Source organism: Rattus rattus, chromosome X, assembly GCF_011064425.1.
Source record: "Rattus rattus isolate New Zealand chromosome X, Rrattus_CSIRO_v1, whole genome shotgun sequence".
In the NCBI taxonomy this organism is placed as follows: Eukaryota; Metazoa; Chordata; class Mammalia; order Rodentia; family Muridae; genus Rattus; species Rattus rattus.
The window spans coordinates 104,669,644-104,695,087 of NC_046172.1; the positions used below are offsets into that span (position 1 = coordinate 104,669,644).

General features: G+C 35.5%; 1 protein-coding gene across 1 annotated transcript in view; it reads right to left on the reverse strand.

Annotated features, from left to right (window-relative positions):
• The window catches only part of LOC116888128 (teneurin-1-like), a 371,275-nt gene that overhangs the window by 323,939 nt on the left and 21,892 nt on the right, over nt 1-25,444 (reverse strand). Inside the window, exon 2 of the mRNA XM_032889474.1 lies at nt 5,152-5,431. Coding sequence (XP_032745365.1) covers nt 5,152-5,368 — 217 coding nt within the window. The 5' untranslated portion in view covers nt 5,369-5,431. The remainder of the gene's footprint in view (nt 1-5,151; nt 5,432-25,444) is intronic.

Consider the following 25,444-nt stretch of genomic DNA (forward strand, 5'->3'; position numbering starts at 1 on the left):
CAATTTCCAAAACTTGAAACTATAGACTGATTTTGACTCTGCTGCTTTGTAAATTCAACCAGCAATGAGTTACCCAAGTCATACCACTTATGTTACACAAACCTATCTTGAGTGTTTCTCTTCTCATTTTAGATATGATTTTTCTCTTCATGCCATTCTTTGTTTTGTGGTAACTTTGTGACCTCATAGATTCCACACACCCCCATATTCAGTTATTTTCTATTATAGCTATGCCTCTCTTCAACCTTTACAATTCTCTTGTAGACTTTACATTGCAAAACTTGAAATCTATGAGTCCGTTGTTCATTAACTCACTATTATACACCATGATATCATAAAACCACCAGTGAATGCCTGGAACATACAATAATACTGCAGCATATTACAAACACATACATAAATTCGTATGCATACAGACCTATAATAAAGTTTGATTTGTAAGTAATAAGAGGCCAACAACAATAACTAACACTATATTGAAAAAAATACTGCAAAAGAAGATGTATCAGTGGGGTCTCTCTGACAGAAAATTTCTCGGTGTATTATATTCATCATCTTTGTGATGCTCTGAATGATGATCGGAATGAAGTGAATGACACAGTAATAAATGTTAGATGAGGACTAGATGTGTGGCAGTAGGTCAGGAGGAGGATCTTTTTCTTTGTGTGGTCTTGACTAGCTGAGCCGTGATAGAATCAATGGCTGGATGTCAGGCAGTAGACAACATTCATGGTTTGGAATACTTGGTAGGTAAAAGTTATTTTGTTTTGATTTCCCCATAGGACACCCTTAGAAGAATAGTTTAATTGTAAATTATCCTTTTGATCATTGAATTAAGAATGAATTTCACTGATTTTAATCTTTCTACAAGTCAGAATTTATTAAATAACAAAAAAAAAAAAAGGTTTGGCAGTTTAAGCAATAGCAAACTGTCATTTTATCTTGCTTTCCTCTCTCTTTAACCCTAAGGGTTGGAGTAATTGCTGGTTCTTGTACTTCAATCCTCTAAAGTTTGATTTCTAATCTTAATTTTTATTCTTTGAAAATTATATATATATATATATATATATATATATATAGTGCATCCTGATTATTTTTACCCCTCACAACACTTTCCCTCCAACTCTGCCTGGGGTATTGTGGTTTTAATTTTTTGAATGGAGCTTAAGGAATGTTAGTGGGCCAGAAATAGTCAATAACTTCCACCATTGCATTATGTCCAGATTAAGCTTACCATTATAAACGATCCATGGCTAGGAACAAAAGTCAGCGGTAGTAGATATGCTTCACTCTATGCAAGGTCTGTGTAATGGTCTGAGCACCATGAAAGAAAGATTTATTTTTCAAAAGCTGAACCACGAAGACTAAGTACTAGGTTAATGGAAAAACTACCACCTTGCAATAGTAATTTTTATAAAGAACAGGTTTAAGAAGGTCAAGTTGCTGTTGCATTGTTACTAGAGCTTTATCTTTCAATCTTTCCTCTTCCAAATACTGTTTTCACTTCTTGGATAAAACAATTATAGAATTAAACCAGAAACAAGATGACTGACCTCCCCCCTTGGTTATGTTGCAATATCATTGGAAGATGAATTTGTTTTTTTTGTTTTAGAGAGAGTGAAAGAGAGTTTTTTGCTATACATTGTACCATGTCCTCTGTAGTACAATGACATAGTATAGAGTTACTGTGTTCTACAGTCTTTATGGCTTAGTGCTGGCTTAGTGCTTCACCAGCTCTTTAATGAACACTTGCCATTGAGTATCTTAGTTTTGTTGTACCAAAAACCTGCTGAGGGTGAGTCTGCTTTCATTAGTCTCCTCCCATCCGCTGTACATGCAGTGGTGATTTTTATCACCTGAAACAACTCTTCCAGCATTTTCTATACTTTTCAGGCCAAGGCTATTCCTGAATCTGAAATCCCAATCCTAACTTTTAGCAAATGCCTTCGCGTTGCTTATTTCTTAATGTAAGTCTTCCTGTAGGTTCAATGCTTTCTGGCACAACATGTTCCAGGAGTCAGAACAAATTTCTCTGTTCATATCTTTTACTCACAAATTTTATACATTTTCTCTCTTTACTAAGCACTTCCCGTGCATCTTGACTGTTAGTTATACAATTTTATGTGTAACTTCAAAACTAGTGTGAATTTCTTTTCCTTTCTCCATAATTTCATAGATTTGTTTGTACTGTAGTTCTAGCAACCTCAGCAAATAATTTTTCTTTCCTTTTAAATCAAGACCTCTCACCTTTTCATTTGAAGGATGGTTTTCATTCATTGTTTTAGTGTGACATTTATATTTGACAGGATTTAACTCTTATGTTTGGAGTATTAAGAAATACTTGAATACAAGCCCTGAAATACCATCTATTTCATCTGTTAACTAGAGTGCTGTATTAACTAAAGAGAAGATATCATATATAATACAAATAAGTTTACTGAACAAAGTGATCATTCTTACCCAGGGTGGGACACAGATGCTAGTTAAAAAGCATAATTAGGCTAGTCAGCATGATTTGTAATTAAAAACTTAAAAATGGTTTATTTTTGAAAAAATTTCTTTTATTATTTTGTGTAACTTGATTATGTAACTAAAATCCATTGGAAAGTCACACCATGCGTGGGGAGGCTATTTCAAAAGCACTTATCACAAAATTGTACTGATTAGTTTGTATAGCGATTTTATCCACCACCTATGAGTTTCCAGGAAGCATTAAATTTTCACCTCCAGCACAGGGCTCAAGGCATGCCTAACATTAAGTGCTAAACAAAAGCTAGTTGCTTAAAATACTCTATTGAAAGGAAGTTAGCATGACATTAGAAAAGAAAAAACTACACTCATCCTAAATTACTTTTGATCACCCTGCATAGAAACAAAATGTGAGGCTGACTTTCTCAATTTAGACTTAGTGTAACATTATTCATACTTTTAAAGTCATAACCATTCTATGAGCCTATGCCACAACCCACAACTTATAATTATGAATTTGTCTTCTGTAAAGCAAATTAACTGAGAAATATTTTAATAGGTCTGTACAGTTTTTAAAGAGTAATAAAGACTCCAAATATTGATAAAAATAAAATGTTGTCGAGAGGGAGGTGGTTTTAGTTTGCACAAATATAAAGCATCTTTAGCTGAAGGCGTGACAGATTAAAGTGAATCCTTTGAAAAGATGGGTATAAAACTTTTCCAGTTGTATTGAAATGTAAATGAATAATACAGTTGATTTTATAAACATAAATGTACATTTACATGTCAGTATATATTGAATTATTGACTCGATTTAGAGTTTTTGTAAATGTTAAGACTAATAATAATTGAGAATATAGTAAATTTAATTTGTAATACTGTGTCTGCACAGTAATATTTAATATACAATTTCCAACATATACTGGTGTCACACATATCTAAGGAAGACACAGAGACCAGTAAAGAAATCATCATCTCCATCCTCCTAAGGTATACAGTACGGAAAGAAAATCCATAGCAAGAGTAAGTCATATAAATAAAATATATTTCATGGAAGAAGAGATCAGTCATCTACACAAAGCAAAAGTTTAGTGATAGAGTAACAGTGAGAGTTGAGAGTGAAGGATGCTTTTAAGTTAAGCTGTGAATGATAGTTGAATGGAGATAAAGGGAGACAGTGAGGATGGACAATCCCAGAGTCCAAGAGTTTATATCTGGAGATACAGCTAGGCTGTAGACTTTTATTCCACATGCATAAGACATCCAGCTCTATCTTTTGCATATTTTCTACTTCCCCAATATAGATATTAATATATATATTAATAAGTAAATATATTAATATTTATAATTATAATATATATATTGCTGCCAGGAAATAGGTAACAACATAGTAAAAGGATGAAGTGTGTGATGAAAGGCGATACAAGCAGATTAGTTAGATTTGTTTTTTAAATTTCAGTGAGATACACTAAGAGTACATTTCAAATATAGAGATCAATTCTGCTGGGTGAAGCAATGTGCTACACAGAGAAATTCTGTTGGCTCACTGCAAGAGGGCAAGCATGAACTAGCCAGGGTCTAACATGTAAACAAGCTTGGAATTGAGGGTATTAGAATGATTCCCTTCCTTTTAGTCATAAAGGATTTAGAGTAACTTGTATAATATCAATTTGGAAATGTCCATCAGGGAATTACATGTTTAAAACTATAATTTATGAAAGAGGTTAAAGCAGAATGAAAATGTAAATTTGTAAATTTCCCAAAATAAGTCTGATCATTGAAGTCATTTGAACAAAAGACTTGGGAGGAATCATACAGGCATCAGAAATTTCAAGTGGGCCTTTTAAAATTGTAAATTGATAGACATGTCCTAAACCCAGGTTTTCTAAGATGAGTTCTGAGAATTTGAATTTTGAGTAAGCTCTCAGTTGATGCTGATACTATTCAGTGAAGGATATACAACTTGAGGATCACTGTCCAAGATGAATAAAATTAAAAATAATGTCAGTATGACTTACCCCTATAATCTGTCCTATGTCAATATATTTTCTATGTCATTACCTGAAAATTAGAAATTATATTTCTATCTCCCTAATTTTCTTAGAAACCATTATGCCTTCCATAAGTGAGAGACTATAGTAGCCAAAAAAAAAAATAACAGATTGCAAAATACATCTGTATTTTTTTTTAAGAAATTCTCAACATTCTTCATTACCCTGTAAGCTATGCTGAAAAGCCTTTCCACATTCTTTCCACAGACTTCCTAGTCTCTTGTTTGGGTGGTCTCTACTAGCCTGTGTCATGTTTTCAGTAGCTGAATATTTCTTTGAGACTTCTGTCCCATATGGGCAATGGTTTGAAAAGCACTTAGCTGTTTACTTTCCGTCTTACTATAAATTATTTAATCCTTTAGTCTGTAAATGGCTATTTGTAGGATTAGACAAATTCTGAAAGCTCTGATAAGAGGATTGTTGCTTCCAAATTCATGCATAATCCGTAAAAAGCACATGGAACCTACAACCTCAGCTGGGCGCGCATGTGGAACAGATTAACTGAGCATATGTAAGCAGTAGGAATTATTAACCAGTTAGCAGTGGCAAAGTTTTTTGATACATAGGTTTATGTATATAAATATCCACTAATGAAAAGTAATATTAGTTATGAACTCCAATAAAAACCTACCTTGAGTAGATTTCTCCACATCTTTCCTCTTTCGACTCTGGCTATTGTAATTCCTCCTCAGCTCCTGGTTATACTCATGCAGAGTTTCTCTGGAGTTGAATGACTGCCTCGGTTTTCTCCCATCTTCACTCTCATCAGAAGAACTGGTATAAGCTAGATCCATTTCATGCTTGACTTTGGACAGAGGCTGATAAGGTTTGCAGTCTGTTTGCTCCATCTCTGATTAAGCAAGCTGAGTTTCATGAAAAAGGGATAAGGAAGTTCTTTAATGAAAGCAGTCCTGGAAGAGAGCGAAAAACACGAGCCTTTTTAGATTTGTCCTTTTGCAAGGAAACACATCTGGCAGATTCACAATTGGCCTGCTAATACTATCAAAGGAGTGAAGCAAAAGACAAAGTGGATGACATGAAGCTAGCCGGAGGCAATAATAACACTCTGCTCTACATGCATATATTCTCAAGCATTTAGGATGAAGCTAGAGGTTGCAGCATCCGAAAATGCTCAAATTAATAGAAGGATAGCTTACGAAAATATTTGCATTGGAATGCAAACAAAGGGCAATATTACTTTGGTATGAGAGTGTGTTTTTAATGTTAAAGACCGTGGTTAGATTAGAAAATATTATGGGATTTGGAAGTGGCCAGGAGTATAAATATTAACCTAGCATAGCTAGCTCACATTTGAAATGAATCTAGTGAGGAAAATACATTCACAAAGAATCGTTCTTTGCCTCTGGTTTAATATTACATTTAAGACTGGGACTCTGAGGATGCAGAGGGCTCTGAATGTGGAGAGACAGCTACCAAAGTTCATGAAATAAACTGTGCTCGAGGGGACTGGACTCCTTGTATTTATTTTGTGGCTTTTGGGTCTCAGGCCTGCAGAGCATTTTTAATGACTTAGGTGGTGGTAAATTTTTGTTTGTCATAGTACTGTGAGGATGTAAACAACATTTCTAGCGACTATACTGGTATAGGAACGGCAGGATCTAAATTGGGTTTGTAAGCAGCAATACCGAGCTTCCTGATAAATCACTGAAAAAGCCCCCCTTCCCCCCCCCCCCAGTGCTGAGCTAGGAGCTGCTGAAGCTCTTAGGGCTAGTAAAGACATTAGCTGCCCTACTTATCACAGACAGTTTGAGATCAAGTGCCATTTAAGATGTCAAAGTCCTCTGGAACATTAAAAGTCCTTTTTGTTGTTGTTTAAGCTTTTTTTTTACATTTATTTTTCAATCGTTTTTGTCCTGCAATAAGTCTGAAACTTGTTTACTTCCTATAATGCTTAAGTACATAGTTTGAAATAAAGTGTTGATTCCTTCCGTTTTTTTTTTTTTTTATCACTTTTCCCATTTGTAGTTTCAGACAGGGTTTCATGTTATATTCTAATATGACCTGCAACTTACCATATATTCCAGTTTGGCTTCAATTGTATTGATTCTGACTCCTAGGCTCTTAAGTACTAAGATTTCTGGTGTGCACTGCCATTTTTGAGGAAGGTCCTTATTGTGTAGCCCAAATTCATCTCAAATTTATGATACTCCTGCCTTAGCATCACAAGAGCTGATATTACTTCTCCTGAACCATAGGAATCTACCATACGTATTTTGAAAGACACCTACTGACATATAAACTATGGATCCTATATCATATATAGTACCCCAGAGCTTGAAATTCCCATTGTATTTATGATAAGCATATAGAAACCAGAAATCCTTCAGTAATGTTCATGTGTGGCTGATGCTAAATGATTCATTCTACTTTATGGTATGAACAAAGTATTAAATGTTGAAGACCCATTAAACCTAATGTTAAAGTGCAGGAGGAAAAAACTTGAATATTCAACCTTCCTAGTTGCTGTACTATTTTAGTACTATTCTAATCAATACATATGAGAAACTATTTATTATCCAAATACATAAATACTACAAACATTCTAGGGATAGTCCTAGGTTTCTCTGGGTTACTATCAGAAATGAGCATCCTGAGCGAAAAGACAGATACAGTGTTTTATTACTTCTTATATTCTTTGAGAAGAATATGATTACATCATTGCTGCTTTCCCTCTCTTCCCCTCACATCTTCCCATATAAGCCTTATTCCCTTTCTAATTCATGGTCTCTTTATTTCAATAGTTGTTGCTGAATGCATATACATGGTTTTCATTCATCAGTACTTGATTATAAGGTCATTTCATGAATCCATTCTCTCTATAATTTTCTTTCTTTTTTTAGAGTTAACTATTTATTATTATTATTATCATTTTCATTTTATTTTTCTTGGAAATTTTATGTATTTATACTTCATATGTTATCCCCATTACCCCCTCTCTCATACCCTCTCCCACCTCCCCCTCCTTCTATGAGGGAGCTCCCCGTCTCACCCACTCACTCCCATCTCAATGCTCTGACATTACCCTACACCGGGGAAATGAGCCTTCACAGGACCAAGGGCCTCTCCTCCTACTGATGCTGGACAATGCCATGCTCTGCTATATGTGGCTGGAGTCATTTTCCTAATTTTTCTATTCAGTCGTATTTTTTCACGTTTAGTACCAGCATGGACCTCTTTGCTGGACTACAGGTTTGAGTATCTAACTGGCTGCTGAGGATCTCCATACAGTCTTCTCTAAAGTCCTCTGAAATTTGCTTTGTTTGAAACTAGACTTTCTCATTTCTCCAGAGTTATCTAAGACATTAAAGCCATCCTTGTTTCCTATCATCTTTCACATCTTACATGCACTCCATTGTTTAGTACATTTGTAACATCTTTGAGAAAAAATACAAGAGCCAAACATAATTATCCACTTCCCCAGTATTACTTTGGATCAAAGGATTTCCAAGCTCGAGTACTGGGACCTAAATAGGTGTCCTGTTTACATCATTGCAGCCTGAGAGCAATTTATCTTCACTGCAGTCAGAGTGTAAGTTTTAATATATCCAAGTTTTAATATATAAGTGTGATAGTTTGAAGAAAAATGGTCCCCTTTAGGCTTATAGATTTGAATGTTTGGTAAGTGGCACTATTAGCAGGTGCGTCCTTGTTGGAGTAAGTGTGGCCTTGTTAGAGCAAGTGTGCTACTGTGGATGGACTTTGGAGTTTCAAAGACCTAAGCCAGTCTCAGTGTCTCTAACCTTCCCTGCCCTGTGGACCCGGATGTAGAGCTCTCGGGCCCTTCTAGTTCACTATGTCTGGCTGTACACTGCCATGTTCCCACCATGACACTAATGAACTAAACTTCTAAAAGTGTAAGCCAACCCCAATTACATGTTTTCCTTTATAAAAGTTGCTATGGTCACAGTGTCTCTTCATTGCAATAGAACATTAACTAAGATAAATTTTCATGTTCTCCTATTTTCTGAAGCAGTAATATTATGGCATGCTCTAAAATAAATGATGAAAGTCTACAATGGCCTATAAGAGCTTTAGTTTAAAAATTTCAGACTCATCTAGTCTTGTTTTCCTTCTGTCCACATATTGTAGTTATACAAATGTCCTGTTTCTGAAAACATCAAGCCTTTTCCCAACTCAGGGTAACCTGCCATGGAAAAACTGCCCCAGATGAAACTACTCATTCTTCTCTTCTGCCTTTTCAAAAAATTCATAAGCAAATGGCATGATAAACACTTGGTTTATTCTTTTCATTGTCTGCTCTACATCAATAGGCTTTATATGTTGTATTTGTTGCTCTATGCCTTTGAATCATGGTATGTAGCAAACCATTGATCAGTACATTTCTAAATCAGTGAGTAAAATGATTGTCGAATATGCTCAGGAGGTATTGGGGAGAGTTGTGGCTATGACTAAGACATAGACTCTCTCTCTTTTTTTAAACATTTATTTATTTATTATGTATACATCATACAGCTTTCTGCCTGCATGTATGCAACTACAGGCCAGGAGAGGGCACCAGACCTGATTACAGATGGTTGTGAGCCACCATGTGGTTGCTGGGAATTGAACTCGACCTCTGGAAGAGCAGACAGTGCTCTTAACCTCTGAGCCATCTCTCCAGTCCCAGACATAGACTCTCTTCTTGTGGAGCTTATAACCCAAGGTAGTAAAATGAAGAACTCTAGTATAAAGTTAGAATGAAATGACTCTATGTCTAATAAGGTAATGATTATGCAAAAAGGTGAAGGTAATTGTGAAAAGATCGTGCTTAATTTAAATTATTTCTTCCCAGCAATACTGTTACCTCCCACCATTAGTCTGCTGACACCTATGCTATCAAGCCTATTTTAATTTGTGTGTTCCTATGGCATATCATTTAGCAGTTATATATTTGTCTAAATTTTAGGCCTTGAGTTTGTTATGAATTGTGCAAAATGAGAGCTGTACCAGAAGCAGAATTTCAGAATGTGCTGACTAGCTTTATGTCAACTTGACACAATGTAAAGTCATCTGGGAGGAGGGAATCTCAATTAGGAAAATGCCTCTGTAGTTTCAGGCTGTAGGCAAACAAGGTAGTAGGCCATTTTCCTATTCAGTGATTGTTTGAGGAGGTCCCAGCCCACACTGGGACCTTCCCTTGGTTTCTTCATCATCTCCTGCATTCAGGTTCTTTCTCTGTTTGCATTCCTGCCTTAAAAGCCTTTGATGATAAACTATAATACACATGTGATACACGGGAAATACAGAGATATATACATGTAAGGGAAATAAATTCTTTCTTCCCTAAATTGTGCTTGGTCATGATGTTTCGTTAGAGCCATAGAAACTCCAGCTTACAAAGACATTTTCTTTAAAGGAAGAGAGATTTTGACACAAACATGCTGCAAAAAATTTAGATCAAGAAAATTCATTTATTTTGATGCCTTTAAACATAAACTCTCATATAAAATTTTTGGATGCTGTTCATTATAGAATGGGACTTCAACAATTTAGAGGTGGAAAACTATTTTCTGCATCTGACTTCTGATTGTAGAAAATTATCAAGGATTTTATAGACAAAAAGAACTTAGTAAGAGAATGTTTCCTATTAAATCATCCATCGACTAGGAATCTACACTTATCATAATGACATTCAAATATAATACATGAAATTAAAAACTCAAAATGCCTCATTACTAATGTCTAATGTTACAATATGGCAGCCATGATTTATCATGCTATAATTGTATTTACCTTTAGGTACACAAATCTTGATGTTCTCTTTACTTTCAATGTGTCTATTTGCAACACTCAATGAGATATTATATTTATGAAATGTGAAAGAGACAGAAAGCAACACAGAAAGACAGATTGTATATAGCTGTTATGAGTCATTTTCAAAGTTCAAGTCACAGCAATTCCCACCTAAAAATCAGCTAGGAATAAGGAATGTCACACCTATTCAATGTTTTTTTGAGGATCCTTGAAACCAATCATCCTTTAAAGTAGAATACCAGTGAAAGCTCTTTGGCCTGTCTATCATAACATTTTTCTCCTAAAGTCTGTCAGTTAAACCAGGAGATATGAAAGAAACAGGAAACAGTCTAGGTTTTTTTTCTGTTTTTTTCTTTGTCCTTTGTTTTGTTTTTTGAAAATAAGATTGATTCACACAATTGTGCAGATTGGGGCTTTGAAAATATGCAACTGTGATACTTATCAAAACTGAAAAGTCAGATCTCATATATGATTGGCAAATAATGTCTTTATGAAAAATTTACAAGCTCCAAATTTAACATTTGGAAAAAGACTGACATTTGAAATGCAACGAAGTTTGAAAGCACAGTAATTTCAAAAAGACATTGTTGCAAATCTGTCATGGAGAAAAGCTAGATTCCTAATGGCTTCACTACTTTTTTCCCATTAAGTCGGATGTTAGGTCAGTCTTATTTAGACATGATGAAGAAATGCTAAATTCCAATCACCTGTTCATAGTTTTTTTCCAGTGGAACAACTGGCTGGGAAGCTCAGTAAACAGCATGCTCTGTCTGAGAGGTTAGTTTCTCTAAATCTAAAGTGAAGACATCGAGTTAACTCAGAAATCTCTCCTAGTTCTAAAATTCCCTATTTTCTTTGAAATGAAAGAAAAGCTGAGATTGATTTGCCATAAAAGACAAAGTATATTCAATTCATATTTGCATTGTTAATCATGCCCTCTCCTTTCTTTTCTGTTCCCTTTCTCTCCCAGAAAAGAAATTACACAGTCAAATGTGCTATAGGATGTTGCTTTTGAATCTATGCATCCCTGTGCATATGCATGAATTAATAATCACTTCATCTCTATTTTATTTCATTTCTATAACTCATTTATTTTTGAATTATTTCTTTTATTTTTGATATTTTATCATTAGAACATTTTCCCTTTCCCTTTTCTCCCTTTCACCAAAGCCTCCCAAAAACCCTCCTAGCTCTTTTTGAAATGGATATCCTTTTTTTTTGATCATTATTACATGCATATATATATATATATATGTATATGTGTATACATATATGTTCATAGATACAAAAATGTACTCTGCTCAGTCTGTTTAATGTTAATTGTATATATGCTTTTGCATACATTGGCCTCTCTAGATGGACACTTGTTTCTGGTTTATTCACGATGTATACCTACCATCTGATTCTACTCATAGTACCTGTTTAGGAGTTGAAGCCTTAACAAAGAAATCACACTCCAATTGAGAAAACAAGTAAAATATCCCTATAACACAGTTTAAGGTTAGCAAGGCTTTTATAGCACAGCACTTACGGGGAAAGAGCCCAGAAAATACTGAGGGAAGAGCTAGCAAGGGTTATTGAACTCTGCAAATGTAGCAATACTATTTCCTCAATAAAATCCTCCTACATAATCTTAGCTTAGCAAATTTAAATTGTGAAATTCTCACTCATTTTTTCTACTTTTCTTTTTCTTAAAAAACATCATTAAAATGGGAAAGAGTTGTGCAGGCTATTTATGATAATAACATAGTCACCCAGTCTTTAGAGAACTGGAGGAGAAATCTTCCTCAACATTTTACTATCTAGAAAGATGACTATAGTCTTTCTGGTTTATTTTCTTAACTTTCATGTTTCTCCCTTCCCTTGTGACACATTTTAAATACAATTTCTGTGATAATAACTTTAAATATCACTGTAAAGTGGATGTACCACAATTTGCTTGTGCATTCCCCTGTTGTCGCAATATTTACTTTTCTCCCTCCCACTTTAAGAATATTATATATGAAGCATTATGAAGACACCATAAACATATTTTATTATTGTTATTGTTTTGTTAGGATAGATTCCAAGACCATGAATTAATGAGCCAAAAGTCTTGAATATATTGTTGCTTGAAAAATTACAATATACACTGTCATTAGCAACATATGAGACATTCTTTTCATTGCACTCTGGCCAATTCTGCATAGTGTTTTAAATGTCTATTTAAATGAGTAAATTAAGAGTTCCATGTTTTAGTGTGAATTTGCTTGCGGATAATGCTTCAGTTTCCATACACTTTCTAATTCTATTTCCTCTTCTGTGAGCTCTTTATATCTTTTGTACATTTTTTTACTGGGAACTTTCCTTATACTACAAAAGACATTAACCTTTACTCATGGTATGCAACAAATAGCATGACTTTCCATCCTGAATATTTGCTGCAGCTAACATTCACAGTGAATTCTTTTTACCATTTTAGACATGGGGTTTTTGGTAAACATGAGAAGGGGAAAACATGAGCAATGAGTAGACATAGTTACTTTTGGAAAATGTGTCAAACTTGATAAAAGCAAGAATATTTCCAAAAGCATTTGTTAATCTATGATTGCTAAGTGGCTGCTTAATTGATTATATCCAGTTATTCACAAAATGAATTGCATTTTGGCTGAACTCTATCATAATGACCATTTTCTGTGTGGTGATGGCCAGAAGACATACAGAAAGCCAACAAATTAATCTGATGTTGTCATAGAATTTGCCAGCTTTTTCTCATCTAATGGACATACCAACATGTTTTAGCTAATAAAAAAGAAATAACTATCCAGGTATTAGGATATAGGACGATCATTTTATTTAGAAAGTGATAGATTCTGAAGGAAACTGATTTTGTGTTCGGTACATAAACATTTTACAATACCAAGGAGGTGAAATTCCAAACTTAATATGACTTCTATTTACTGTATTAGTTCATATGTATTCAGTTAATTATTACATTAAACATCCTAAAATCTTACAATGGAAAAATGCTCAGTAACACCTGCAAAATTCTTCTTCAAATATGATGTGAGTCATTTGCTGAAACAGTGGCAATAGGTATTTTCATGGTGCCTTGCTAGGCTAGTTCTTTAGGTCATTGTGAAGGAGAAAATCCAAGGTTATTCAATTCTACAACTAAATAGTGATACTGCATTTCTTTTCAGATATTATTGGCCTTTCTTGCTGTGTGTACTTTACTTATTTTCTCCTTACTTTTGCTAAAAACCTCCCTATTTGGATCAGTATGCTTCACATGAGACTTGTGGAGAAAGGGAAGACTGTGAATAGGAAGGGCTCCACAAAGAAATTCTAAACAACTCTTACTGAAACAGAAGGCTTAATGAAATTTAGTGATCTTTGTTGTAGTTAGATAATCTTGACCTGAATTCACACACACACACACACACACACACACACACACACACACACACACACACACAACCACAAATTTGGATAAAATATCTATGAACTGATACTATATCATGACTTTTAAAAATTTCTTGTTAATAATGCACCATTAGAGGGAAGGCAAGAATGTCTTGCATCTCAAAATATCAGCAAGGAAAAACTTTTTCAGAAATTGTGTAAATAACTTGCACATTTCTATTTCTTAGTAATTTGCAAGTGATAATTCATCTTCGAGTTGCGGTGACATCTATCTCTATCTCTTCACGTCTTTTGGAACTTGAACAATGCCCTGAAGTAATTCCAAATTATCTGCCGCTTATTACATCCTCTGTGTTGGATAATGCAGATCATCTAACCACTTAATAGGCAGAACAATCTTCTAGAAAATTGAAGGTAACTCAATATATAAAAGCTTCTTTTTACTCTTTGGAGAAAAACAATAGCTGCTTATTTCCCCAAGTAAACAATCATATTCAATTCATTTTCTTACAAGGAAATCCATTGGGAGTTTGTAAATTTCATAGTAATTTTAGCATTAACATACTCATCCAAAAGGTAGCATCAAACTTAATACAGTATCTTCAAAAGTAATAGGTTTTAAATGTGGTGTTATGTAATTGGAGATACCGTTTCTGTCCATAGTTTACGAATAACAAGTATTAATCAACATTCTCTTATTGCTGTCAATCTTCAGCAATAGTGTAGCAAAATTGGCACTTTATTAGTAACCCTCTGGAATTTCGTGTGTAACAATTGAAAGCACTTGCATGTTCCCTGCTTGCTACTAGAATCTCATTTGCAATTATGCTAAACATTAGACTGGAAAAGATCTAATCAAATTAACATAACATATGCTCCAAAACATAGACCCTTTAGTGATTTGATTGCAGAGGTGGATACGGAGGTTAATTCTGATCTCTAGGATTTAGACTAAGGAGTTTATTGCTGTGCGAAAATGACAACTAAGTCATTGCTGGTAAGTTACTATTAGGAAGATCCACATAAGATATTCTTCCAGGATAACTTTTAGGTAAAGTTTTAGGATAGAATAGTCTGCTTCTATTTCCTATCTATAATGTTGGCTTAATAACAAGTTCTGTTATGAAGCAAGTGTACAATTATTTCTAACATGAAAGTGGTAAATTAGTAGTTTGCTTTAAAAAGAACAAGGTAAATGATACTAGTATCAGTTAATATTGTCTATTTTCATATATATTATTGTACCTACTAGTTAATATTATATAATTTTGTCAATAGTTAATAATATCTAATAAATCATTATTTTTTAAAAATGAAAAAGACTAAAAAGAAGACAGTTTTTTAAAAGCAATTAACATCCATAATCACATTTAATCTTCACAAACTCCATAATGAGATCATTTTTCTCATTTTTACAGGCGAAGAACCCAAAGCATAGAATTTTTAACACAAGCTGATACAGCTATTGAAGTTAGATTTCAACTCAGGCTGGTCCAACTCTAGAATATTCTTATTTTCTTTGCAGAATAGGGTAACCGAGTTTTGGAAGCTTCAAAGGAAGACACTAGATCAACAATAGAATTTCAGCAAGATTTTCAGTGTCCACTTAAAAGGTGACCAACTGGCTTCTGAAAACTCTTAAAGGTGAAAGGTACTTGGCCTTGCTAATGAAACAATGATATTAAACTTTTTTGAACAAACTGGCATTAATAGTAACCATAAAGAAGTACTCTAAACCTGAGTGGTAGCATTTCAAACTAATGTGAATAAAATGAAAAAGACCAAAAATCCAGTTATGTAAAGTTATCAGGTATAAGTCTACCACACCACCTCCTGCTTACGAATTTTTGCACTTAGACTACATGCCCAATTAAATGAAGACTAGAACTTCCTGCCTCTATGGGCTGCTTTATTCTGAGTACTTTCTATAAATAGTGTCATATAATATGTGGCAATTGCACGTGTTTATATTTGTGAATGAATGTGCATGTACATGAGCACACCTGCACATGAGTGCATGTGCATGTGGAAGTCAAAGAACAAAGCAGGGTTAGGTCAATGAATTATCAGTTTGATATACACTGGTGTACTATGTCAGACTAAAAGAAAGAAATGTGCTAATTTTCTACCAACAGTTACACAATAAAGACACAGTATAGACAGAACTGTATTTTGTGAGTTTCCTTCATGAGGAGTTCTATAAGAGGTATACCCTACTAGGTACTAGACACCTAGCTAACCACTCAGCAGTTGTGACGCCATGTTTATTAGAGAACTACAGTCACCAATTTACTCAACTAGCAAAATCTCTAACGATAATCTATTAGCATTTCCTTTACCCATAATTAATTATAGCCCTCGCCCCTGATCACTATTTTTTTTTTATTTTTTTTCAAGATGGTTTACCATATAGACAGGGCTGTCCTGGAACTCTTTTTGTAGACCAGGCTGGCTTCGAACTTACAGAGATCTACCTGCCTGCTTCTGCCTCCTGTGTGCTGGGCTTAAAGGCTTGCACCACACCTAGCTCTAATCACTGGTGTTTATACATGCTTTAGGACTTGAATTCAGTTCCTTAAGCTTTAGTACAAGTGCTTTAGCACCGAATCTGCTTCTCTAACCCTAAGGTGTAATCTTTTGCATCTGGCTTCTTTCACAATACTCACATGGTTCATTTATGTTGTAATGCATATCAGTAAATAATGTCCTTTTTCTTGATCAGTATAATCCTTTGAAGCTACTTTTTTTTATCACTTTCTGTTTTGACTTCTGCTATTCATTTTATGCATATATTAATATGTATGATGCAGTCTACATTTTGCCTGAGCTAATGGGACTCTACTTAGTTTTCTGTAATTTATTTCTCTGCTTTCTAGATTAGATAATTTCTATATATCTATGTATCTGTGTTTAACTGAGTATTCCTTTCACCATCTTCAATGTTTTTTTAATGTATTTGGTGAGTTCTTTGTTGTAATTATTTGCCTTTTGGTCATATAATTTTCAGATAGTTCTCATAGTTTTTTCACATTCTTCTGCAAAACATGTTCAGTGTGTCATTTTTCTATTGATCACATACTAGCCATCGTTTTGAATCTTTGTTTGTTAATTGCAATATAGTTAGGCTGATTGCTTTTGCTGTCTATATTGAGATTGCTTCAAATTTTATTTTGGTAGTCTGAATAAGACTGATCCCCATCAGCTTATATATGTGAATGAACACTTGGGTCCCAGTTGATGCAATTGTTCTGGAAAGATTAGGAGATGTGGCATTGTTAGAGAAGGTGTTTCACTGGGAGTGAGCTTTCATGTTTCAAAGGACTTGTGTCATTTGCATTGTGTATGTGTGTGTATGTGTGTGTGTGTGTGTGTGTGTGTGTGTGTGTGTGTGTGTGTGTTTCAAAATTCAACTTACAGATCATATGTGAGCTCTCAGCTGTTGCTAACTCCATGCTTTTGGTAGCCAACATGTACTTTAGGGCTCTGAAACCATAAACCTGAAATTAAATGCCCTCTTTCATAAGTTGCTTTGGTCCTAGTACTTTATCACAGTAGAAAGTGTTTTTTTTTTAAATAATGTTTTTAAATTTATTTATTCTTTTCGTTATAAGTACACTGTTGCTGTCTTCAGACACAACAGAAGACTCATTACAGATGGTCGAGAACCACCATGTGGTTGCTGGTAATTGAACTCAGAACCTTTAGAAGAACAGTCAGTGCTCTTAACCTTTGAGCCATTTCTCCAGCCCTAGAAAGTGTTTTAATGTTGTGGGAAGATAATAGAATAAAATATCGAATGGAAATTCAGAATCGAAAACAAGAATTAAAGTTATTAATATTAATTTCATTCAAGGAGACGAATAACTCTTTATTTACCTAATTTTGTACAATCGATGTCTGTTAAAGTGTCACCATGAAAAACAGTATACATTAACATACAGAGGAGATTAAAAATAAAATATTGAATGGAAACACAAAAGATTTCCTTTGTGTTTTGTGATTATAAATTATTTTTAATGATTTATACTTACTCTGTACATTGAGGTCATCTTACATTTTTTATCAAAATGTCAATTATATGTTTTAAGTGAAAATTTTCTTACGTCACCTCTTATTTTCACTTTCCTTTTCATATTTACATCATATCCATACAGATGTGTAAATTTTCAGATTGCTATATATTAAAGCCTTCCAGTTTCTAAGGAACACTAGTTTTTGTCAAACTATCTACATTCACATATAGTATTATAAATTAAATGCCTGACATCTTTCTGACATAATAATTTCTTTTCGCTCCCACATTCAAAAGAAAATATAGAGGTTCTGATATTTGCCAAAGGTCACATAGCAAGATGGTAGCAGAACGTGCAGAGGACAGGTGTCCTTATTTTTCACTGGATGCTATTTTACTACATGCATCCTACCGCAAAGACTATCAAACTGCTCGTACTCTTTCTTTATCAGCCAACCTACATAAACTCACACGAATTCAAAGTCTTTTCATTAGCTAAATGTACTATCCATTTTATTTACTTAACTGTACCCAAAAGCCATGTGCAGGAAAGAGGCACTCAGATGAAATAACAGGAGGAAGCAGTAGAATTTTGTGACATATGGCATGCTTGCTGGTGAAATCAAAGGTCTGCTTCATGCCAGCTTTTTGTCTGCAAAGTGTCTTTCATTTCACTAAGAGGTATACCTCATGCCAAGAAATGCACAACCTCGTAGCCCTTTCTTTTGAAGCCTAAACCCATGAGAGGATGAACTTGGCATGACTTGATGGAACGTTGAATGCAATATGTTTGACCCATTTGTGGGTACAAACTATCCATATTATCCACTGTATGGAAGGACTGTGAGTTGTCCTCTGGGGTTCTATCAGATAAGTCTTAGGATTACCCATGTGAATAGAATATGCTTTTTACAAAGAACCTCAGCAAATTAAAATAACCTAGGAAAAGAAGATAAGAGAGGAAGCAATCATGTGTACTAAAAGCATCAAGAAGCAGCAATTTGGCTCTTTTTGTTCAATAGTATCATTGCCTCCAGGGATGTAAACTGTCCAAATGGCTCCTAGTTTAGGCCAAAGAATTAAGTCTTTGCATCTGAGTCAACCACTTATTGGTCAGGGAAAGTGGTTTCTGGTGAGCAGGGAATGAAAGCATTTTTGAAGAAATTATTTTGATAGAATTTTTAAGAACACATCACTTTAATATTATTACTGCAATCCCGCAACAGAAACTCTCAAGGTCAAATTATCAACTAGGAATAAAGGAACCCATATTTAAAGAGGGAGTGTGCTGACTACATATTTCCCAGATATCTATCTGTCCTTTTGGATGACTTGGTCTGCCCACATGCTTTGGTCATTTTTCATTATATTTAGTAAATCTTATCTTAGGTGTTAATACTCCTCAAAGTCCACTCTAATCCTGACATGTATTCTACTACCAAAGAAGTACCAGAGCCCTACCAGCAAACTTTTGTATGGGAGGAAGAGGTATATTCCACTAATAACTTACTCTATTACCTCTATTCATAACTGTTCCATGTACTCTCTTTTTTTTTCTCCCTCTCTTTTATGTGCTAGTGAGTATATAGGTACATATGCCTTGCCTGTGTATAGACATCAGGAGACAAATGTAGGTGTTGGTCTGTGCTTATGTTACATCTTGTTGGAGACAGGGTCTCAAGTCAGCAGAAAGAATGGAAACAGGCAACCTCAGGAGGTAGGTGGGGTGGGGTGGGGCTCCAGAATGTACCACAGATCTGGGAAACAAGAGACTCTCAGGACTCAAAAGGGAGGGACCTTAGATGAAATGCCCTACAGTGGGGAGCCCACCTCCAGTGGAAAGACAGGACATCAAGCGAGGGAGGGAGTTGCCTTCCTACAGTCAAAATTCTGACCCATAATTGTTCCAGTTCGAAAGAACTGCAGGGATGGAAATGGACAGGAGCCTGAGGAGAAGGTCCAGTGACAGACCCAAAGTGGGATCCAGCTCAAGGGGAGGCCCCAATATCTGACATTATTATTGAGGCTATGGGATACTCAAAAAAGGGACCTAACATGACTGCCCTCTGAAAGACCGAACAAGCAGCTGGAAGAGTCAGATGCAGATATTTGTATCCAACCAGTGGCCAGAAGCTGCTGACCCCTGTGGTTGAACTGGGGGAAAAGCTGGAAGAAGCTGAGGAAGAGGGCAACCCTGTAGGAGGACCAGCAGTCTCAATTAACCTGGACCACAGAAATCTCTCAGACACTAGGCCACCAAGGAGGTAGGTAGCGGACACCAGCTGAGATGAGGTTCCCAAAACATACTGCAGAGGACTGCCAGGTTTGTACTCAGTCAGAGAAGATGCACTTAACCCTCGAGAAACTGGGAGCCCCAGGGAGTGGACAGGTCTGGTGGGGTGGGGGGTGGGGATATCGTCCTGGAGATGTGGGGGGGGGGTGGTTATGGGATGTGGAACAGGTGGACTAGGTGGGAGATAAAAGCTAGAGTGTAAAAATAAGTCTCAATCAACCTGGACCCTCAAGATCTCCCCTCAAGATCTCTCAGATACTGGACCACCAACCAGGTAGCATACACCAGCTGATATGTAACCCCCAAGACATATACAGAGGACTCCAGGGTCTGGGTTCAGTCAGAGAAGATGCACCTAACCCAAAAGAGGCTGGAAGCCCCAGGAGTTTAGAGATCTAGTGGGGTGGGGGTGGGTAGGGGACATCCTTGAGGAGACTGTGGGAGGTGGGTGGTGGGGGATGAGATGGGGAACAGTCAGAAGGTGGACTGGGAGAGGAATAGAATCTGAAGTGTAAAAAAAAAAGACTAAATAAAGTTTAAAAATTAATAATAATATAAAAAAGAAGAAAAAGTATTTTTTAAAAAGTTAAATGACAATCTTCTTCAATAAAAATTATAATTTGCCTTAGAATTTTACCGAGACAGTGCGGAAAGCTTTTTAGAACTCACTACAGTTAAGTTTCAAACCAGACACAATTGCTAATGTACTTGCTTAACATATCAAAGTGGACCTGGCTGCCAGGGTCTCCCAGCATCCCTCAGTCACTTCCTCTTACAGGGTGTGGCTGCCATAAGCAGCTCCCTACCCTTAACTTTCTAGGCCAGGGGCTGGGCCACACTTCCCTGCAGAAGGTTTTCCTTATATAATCCGGTCATTTTGATTACCAGTCCCTTTTGTACCTTTGGCCTCCTGGCTGCAGCATCTGACTCCCATCTCGCACCTCTCACCTCTTTGTCTCCCTCCCTCTCTCTGCATAACTCTAGGAGTCATAACTACTCTGGACTTTCCTGGATATCCTGCCTCTGGCTATGCTCTCGTGTTTATCTGCAAGAAAACTATCTCCTACACCATAAATACTCAGAAGAACATTTCCTCTCCTTTTTGGTTTTTTCATGAACTACGTTTTTTTTTTTTCCACAAACATGCACATACGTGCTTTTGTGTTTGTTCATGCACAGACATATTAATTCTTTTAAATTCTTCAGAATTCTTCATCAGGCTTTCTCCTGATGCCAAACAATGTAAGATTCTACTGTAGCACTTTCCAAAGATTCTAGTACACTACCTTCTCCTACCCTCTTCATGATCATTCCTCTCTCTTTACAGGTTACTTAATTTGTCTACATTTGTTCCTATTTCTCAGGATTCCCAGATGTCTCCCAAGAACTTATTCAGAGTGATAAACGACTAATTGGAATTAAATGAGTTACTTCTCTGAGAAGAACTTAATTGCTGTAGAAGTCATCTGGAAATTCAGAATTTGACTAAAGAAATTTTAGGCCACATATTTGACTATTTAAGGGAGATGTCTTGTGATTGGAGAACACTTTGAGTTCCTAAAGTAACAATAATCCAAGAATTTATAGAGCATCATTTGGGGATTTAATATTCAGTGAGGACACCGATTTGTCTCTTTTTGGGGGGGGGAGATGGATGAGTAGTTGTTTTTTTTTTTTACTGGTTATTTTTATTTATTTACATTTCAAATGTTAACCTTTTTCTCCATTAACCCCCCATCCCCTCCCCTGTCCACCCTGCTTCTATGAGGGTGCTCCCCTACTTACCCACCAATTTCAAGCTCATATCTCTAGCATCCCCTCATGCTTGGTATCAAGCCCCCACAGTACCATGGACCTCAGCTCCCACTGATGCCAGATAAGGCCATCCTCTGCTACATTTGCAGCTGGAGCCCTGGGTCCCTCCATGTGTATTCTTCTCTTGGTGGTTTAGTCCCTGGGAGCTCTGGGATGGGGATCTGATTGGTTGATACTGTTGTTCTTCCTATGGTGTTGCAAAAACCCTTCAGCTCCTTCAGTCCTCTCTCTAACTCTTCCTTGGAGACCTTGTTCTCAGTCCAGTGGTTGGCTGCAAGCATCTACCTCCGTATTAGTCAGGCTGTGGCAGAGCCTCTCAGGAGACAGTTATATCAGGCTCCTGTCAGCATGCACTTCTTGGCATCAGCAATAGTGACTGGGTTTGGTGACTGCATATGGGATGGATTCCCAGGTGGAGCAGTCTCTGGATGGCCTTTCCTTCAGTCTCTGCTCCACTCTTTGTCCCTGTATTTCATTTAGACGGGAGCAATTCTGTGTTAATATTTTTGAGGTGGGTGGTTGGCTCCATCCCTCAGCCAGTGGCCATGCCTAGCCTCTGGATATGATCTCTAGAGGTTCTCTCCCCTTTGTTGGGTATGTTAGGTAATGCCATCCCTGCTGAATGCTGGGAGCTTCTTGCTTTCCTGGTATCTGAGACTTTCTCGGGTATCTCCAGTTCCCCCTCCCCACTCCTACAAACCTTTTCAATTTCCTGAATTGATTTTCTTTTGATGGAAGTTATCAATGATACTTTTCTTTCTTCCACAGCATTAGAAAGAACAAATGTGACATAATTAGTATTTCGGACAACTGGATTAATATTGTCACATAGGTAAAGAATTTAGACTATCTTATGAAGATGATTGTAAATATCTTCAAATAAAATTCTTCTCATGTGATTGAGTGGTACAAGTCTAAGGCTCTTTCATGCCTCTACATATCCTCAGAAGTCTCAGAAAAGCTTCCGCTTCAAGTTGCTGAAAGGAATTGTATTTCTGGGATTTTCATTTTCTCAGGGTCTTATTTGGTGTTTATGTCAAATACAAAGGTAAAGTTTCCCAAAGTCACTGGCTCTCATTCCTTCTTCCTTGACAAAGCATATTAAAAAAAAAAGCAGACATTTCATGCTACGGTGTTCTCTCTTGAGGGAATCTGCATTATTTGGTAATTAAGTCATTGTCATAATAGATTTTTTTCATTTCTTTTTGTTCATAATAGTTATTTCTAATGGTGATCCCAAAGCACAGCATAAACTAGAAATAATTTCTAATATTTTAAGGAAAGACTAACTTATTCATTGTGGATTATTAGTAAATATGCTTTACTTAATTTTCATGCACTAGAACTTGTACAAAAGATGTTATTCAGAATTCAATTATGAATAATACTAAACTTAATTATTAGAAAGCTACCACCATCAAGACCTAGAGCTTCGAAGCACCTTCTAAGGCAGCTGTAACTTCCTTTGAGGTACTGTTATCTCAAGGCAGTTACTCATGTCAAAGTCCTACTAACACATGGGTGACATCTACTATCCTTAACACTGGGTAGTCATTTATATGTCTGATGTATTTTAACATCAGAATATATATATATGTATATATATATATATAGTGACAAATGTGGTATAAAGCATAAAATTTTTATAAACTACTTATCACAGAATATTATGTAGGTATGGGTATGGACTAAATTTTAACAATGTTTTCAGTATTTTGTATAACATGTAGCTAGGGCACTGAACAATGAATAATATAAAAACTAATTAGGTCTATTTGATATTTGAAGCTATGAAAAGTTCACAGTTAAATGGAAAATCCTAAAGATATCAGACATGATCTCCTTACAATTTAATCAATATTTGGAAAAATCATTGAAGCAAAGAATAATGAAGTTGACAAGTCAATACCCTTGACATAACTATTCAAAATAACTATTCAAAATTAACACTTAGGTATTATTTTAAAACAAAATAAAAATTAAATGTGATTTGTCAAGTATATCATGATGTGGTACCACGTGTGTGTGTGTGTGTGTGTGTGTGTGTGTGTGTGTGTGTGAGAAAGAAGACAGAATCTGAGTGCTAAAAATTGTAATAAGTAACTGATGGCCAGGACATAAGTTACAAAAATGGTATAGAAGCTAAAATATGAGAAAACATAAGGGAAAATATTCACTATGATTTATTGGGAATGATAATAATAATAATAGCTCTACTCAAAATAAGGTGTATACTTAAAAAATGAAGTACTTGGCTTTCTTTTTTTGAATTTATTTTCCTCATGACCTTAAGACCTTTCAGTGTGTGAAAATGAAATATTAAGGTGTGTAACTGCTTTAGCCAGGCCTGGCACAATGTTATCATGGTGAATATATCTGAACTGTTCACACAAATCTTTCTGAGAATCATGGTCATGGTGACATTTCTCCTCTTAGTAAACAAGTAAAATGGAATTGCTACTCACATATAACACCTAAAATTTTAAAAATTTGAAAGGACTCTTAACTATTTCAAGCATAGATGGCTTTTATCTTATCATACTAAACTGTGTCCAAGGCAATTTCTTATGATGACAATAAGAAAACATGGTGATCAACAACCTTAGAAAAATATTTTCAGCTTTGATGGTTTAGTTTAGTTTTTTTTTTAACTAGAGCATTAACATAGGCCTTTATTGGTAATTTTTCTGATATAACAAAATTAGAAATTCTTGACCTGGTATTACTGGTTTTCATTTTGTACAAGTTAATTGTCACAGAAAATGACCTGGAGTGGGCTTAGTATACATATCACTGCTCTAATACTCTTTTAGTGAATTATTTCCCTAGCTCTTGATTCCTTATAAAAAAAAATCAGTGTTTTAAGAGGCTTAACATTATTTAGTTTTTGCTACAATTTGCTTCACCTTTAGTATAGAACTTTTTCAGTATGCAAAACTTAATAAGCCTATAAGAAAAATACTAATAATCAGCTTGAGAAATTCTGGTACTATATGCAGATGACAAAATCTCTTAGGTTAATCAAATTAAAAATAAATCATGTGGCTTTCGTCTTTAATGATAGATTATAATTACATTTTTATGAATTAATTTTAATTAAATATTACAAAATAAGGAGGAAGACTAGATGTATTAAAATTCCTATCTCATCATTGAAAGAATTTAAAAATAAAACAAATAGATTGGGTAAAAATAAAGTAATAATTATTTTTTATCAATAGGCAATTAAATATCATGCCATGACATAAAGTAGGAACTAAAGTAGGGACAGAAAAATCATTTTGAGACATGCTGACTCCATGACAGGTTTCAAATTGGCAGTCTAGGAGACTAGGCCGAAGAACTTGGCAAGTTTAGGCAAGCCAGTTATAAAACCCCAGGTTTTAGGCAGCTAGTCAGAAACTAGTAAGTGCCCACCCATCTAGCCTGAAGCAAGGACAATGGGTCAGCAAGTTTCCAGACCTTCCTGGTAACAGGCTCCACCCTCCACGCCCAGATAATGCAATGTCCCTAGAAATGGAGTAAGATAAAGACCACCTACCCTGGAATCCCCTAGTGTGCTTTAAGTCTAGCCAGTGAGCTCATTTGGTTGTCTATCCATCATAGTCATTATCTGACATTATC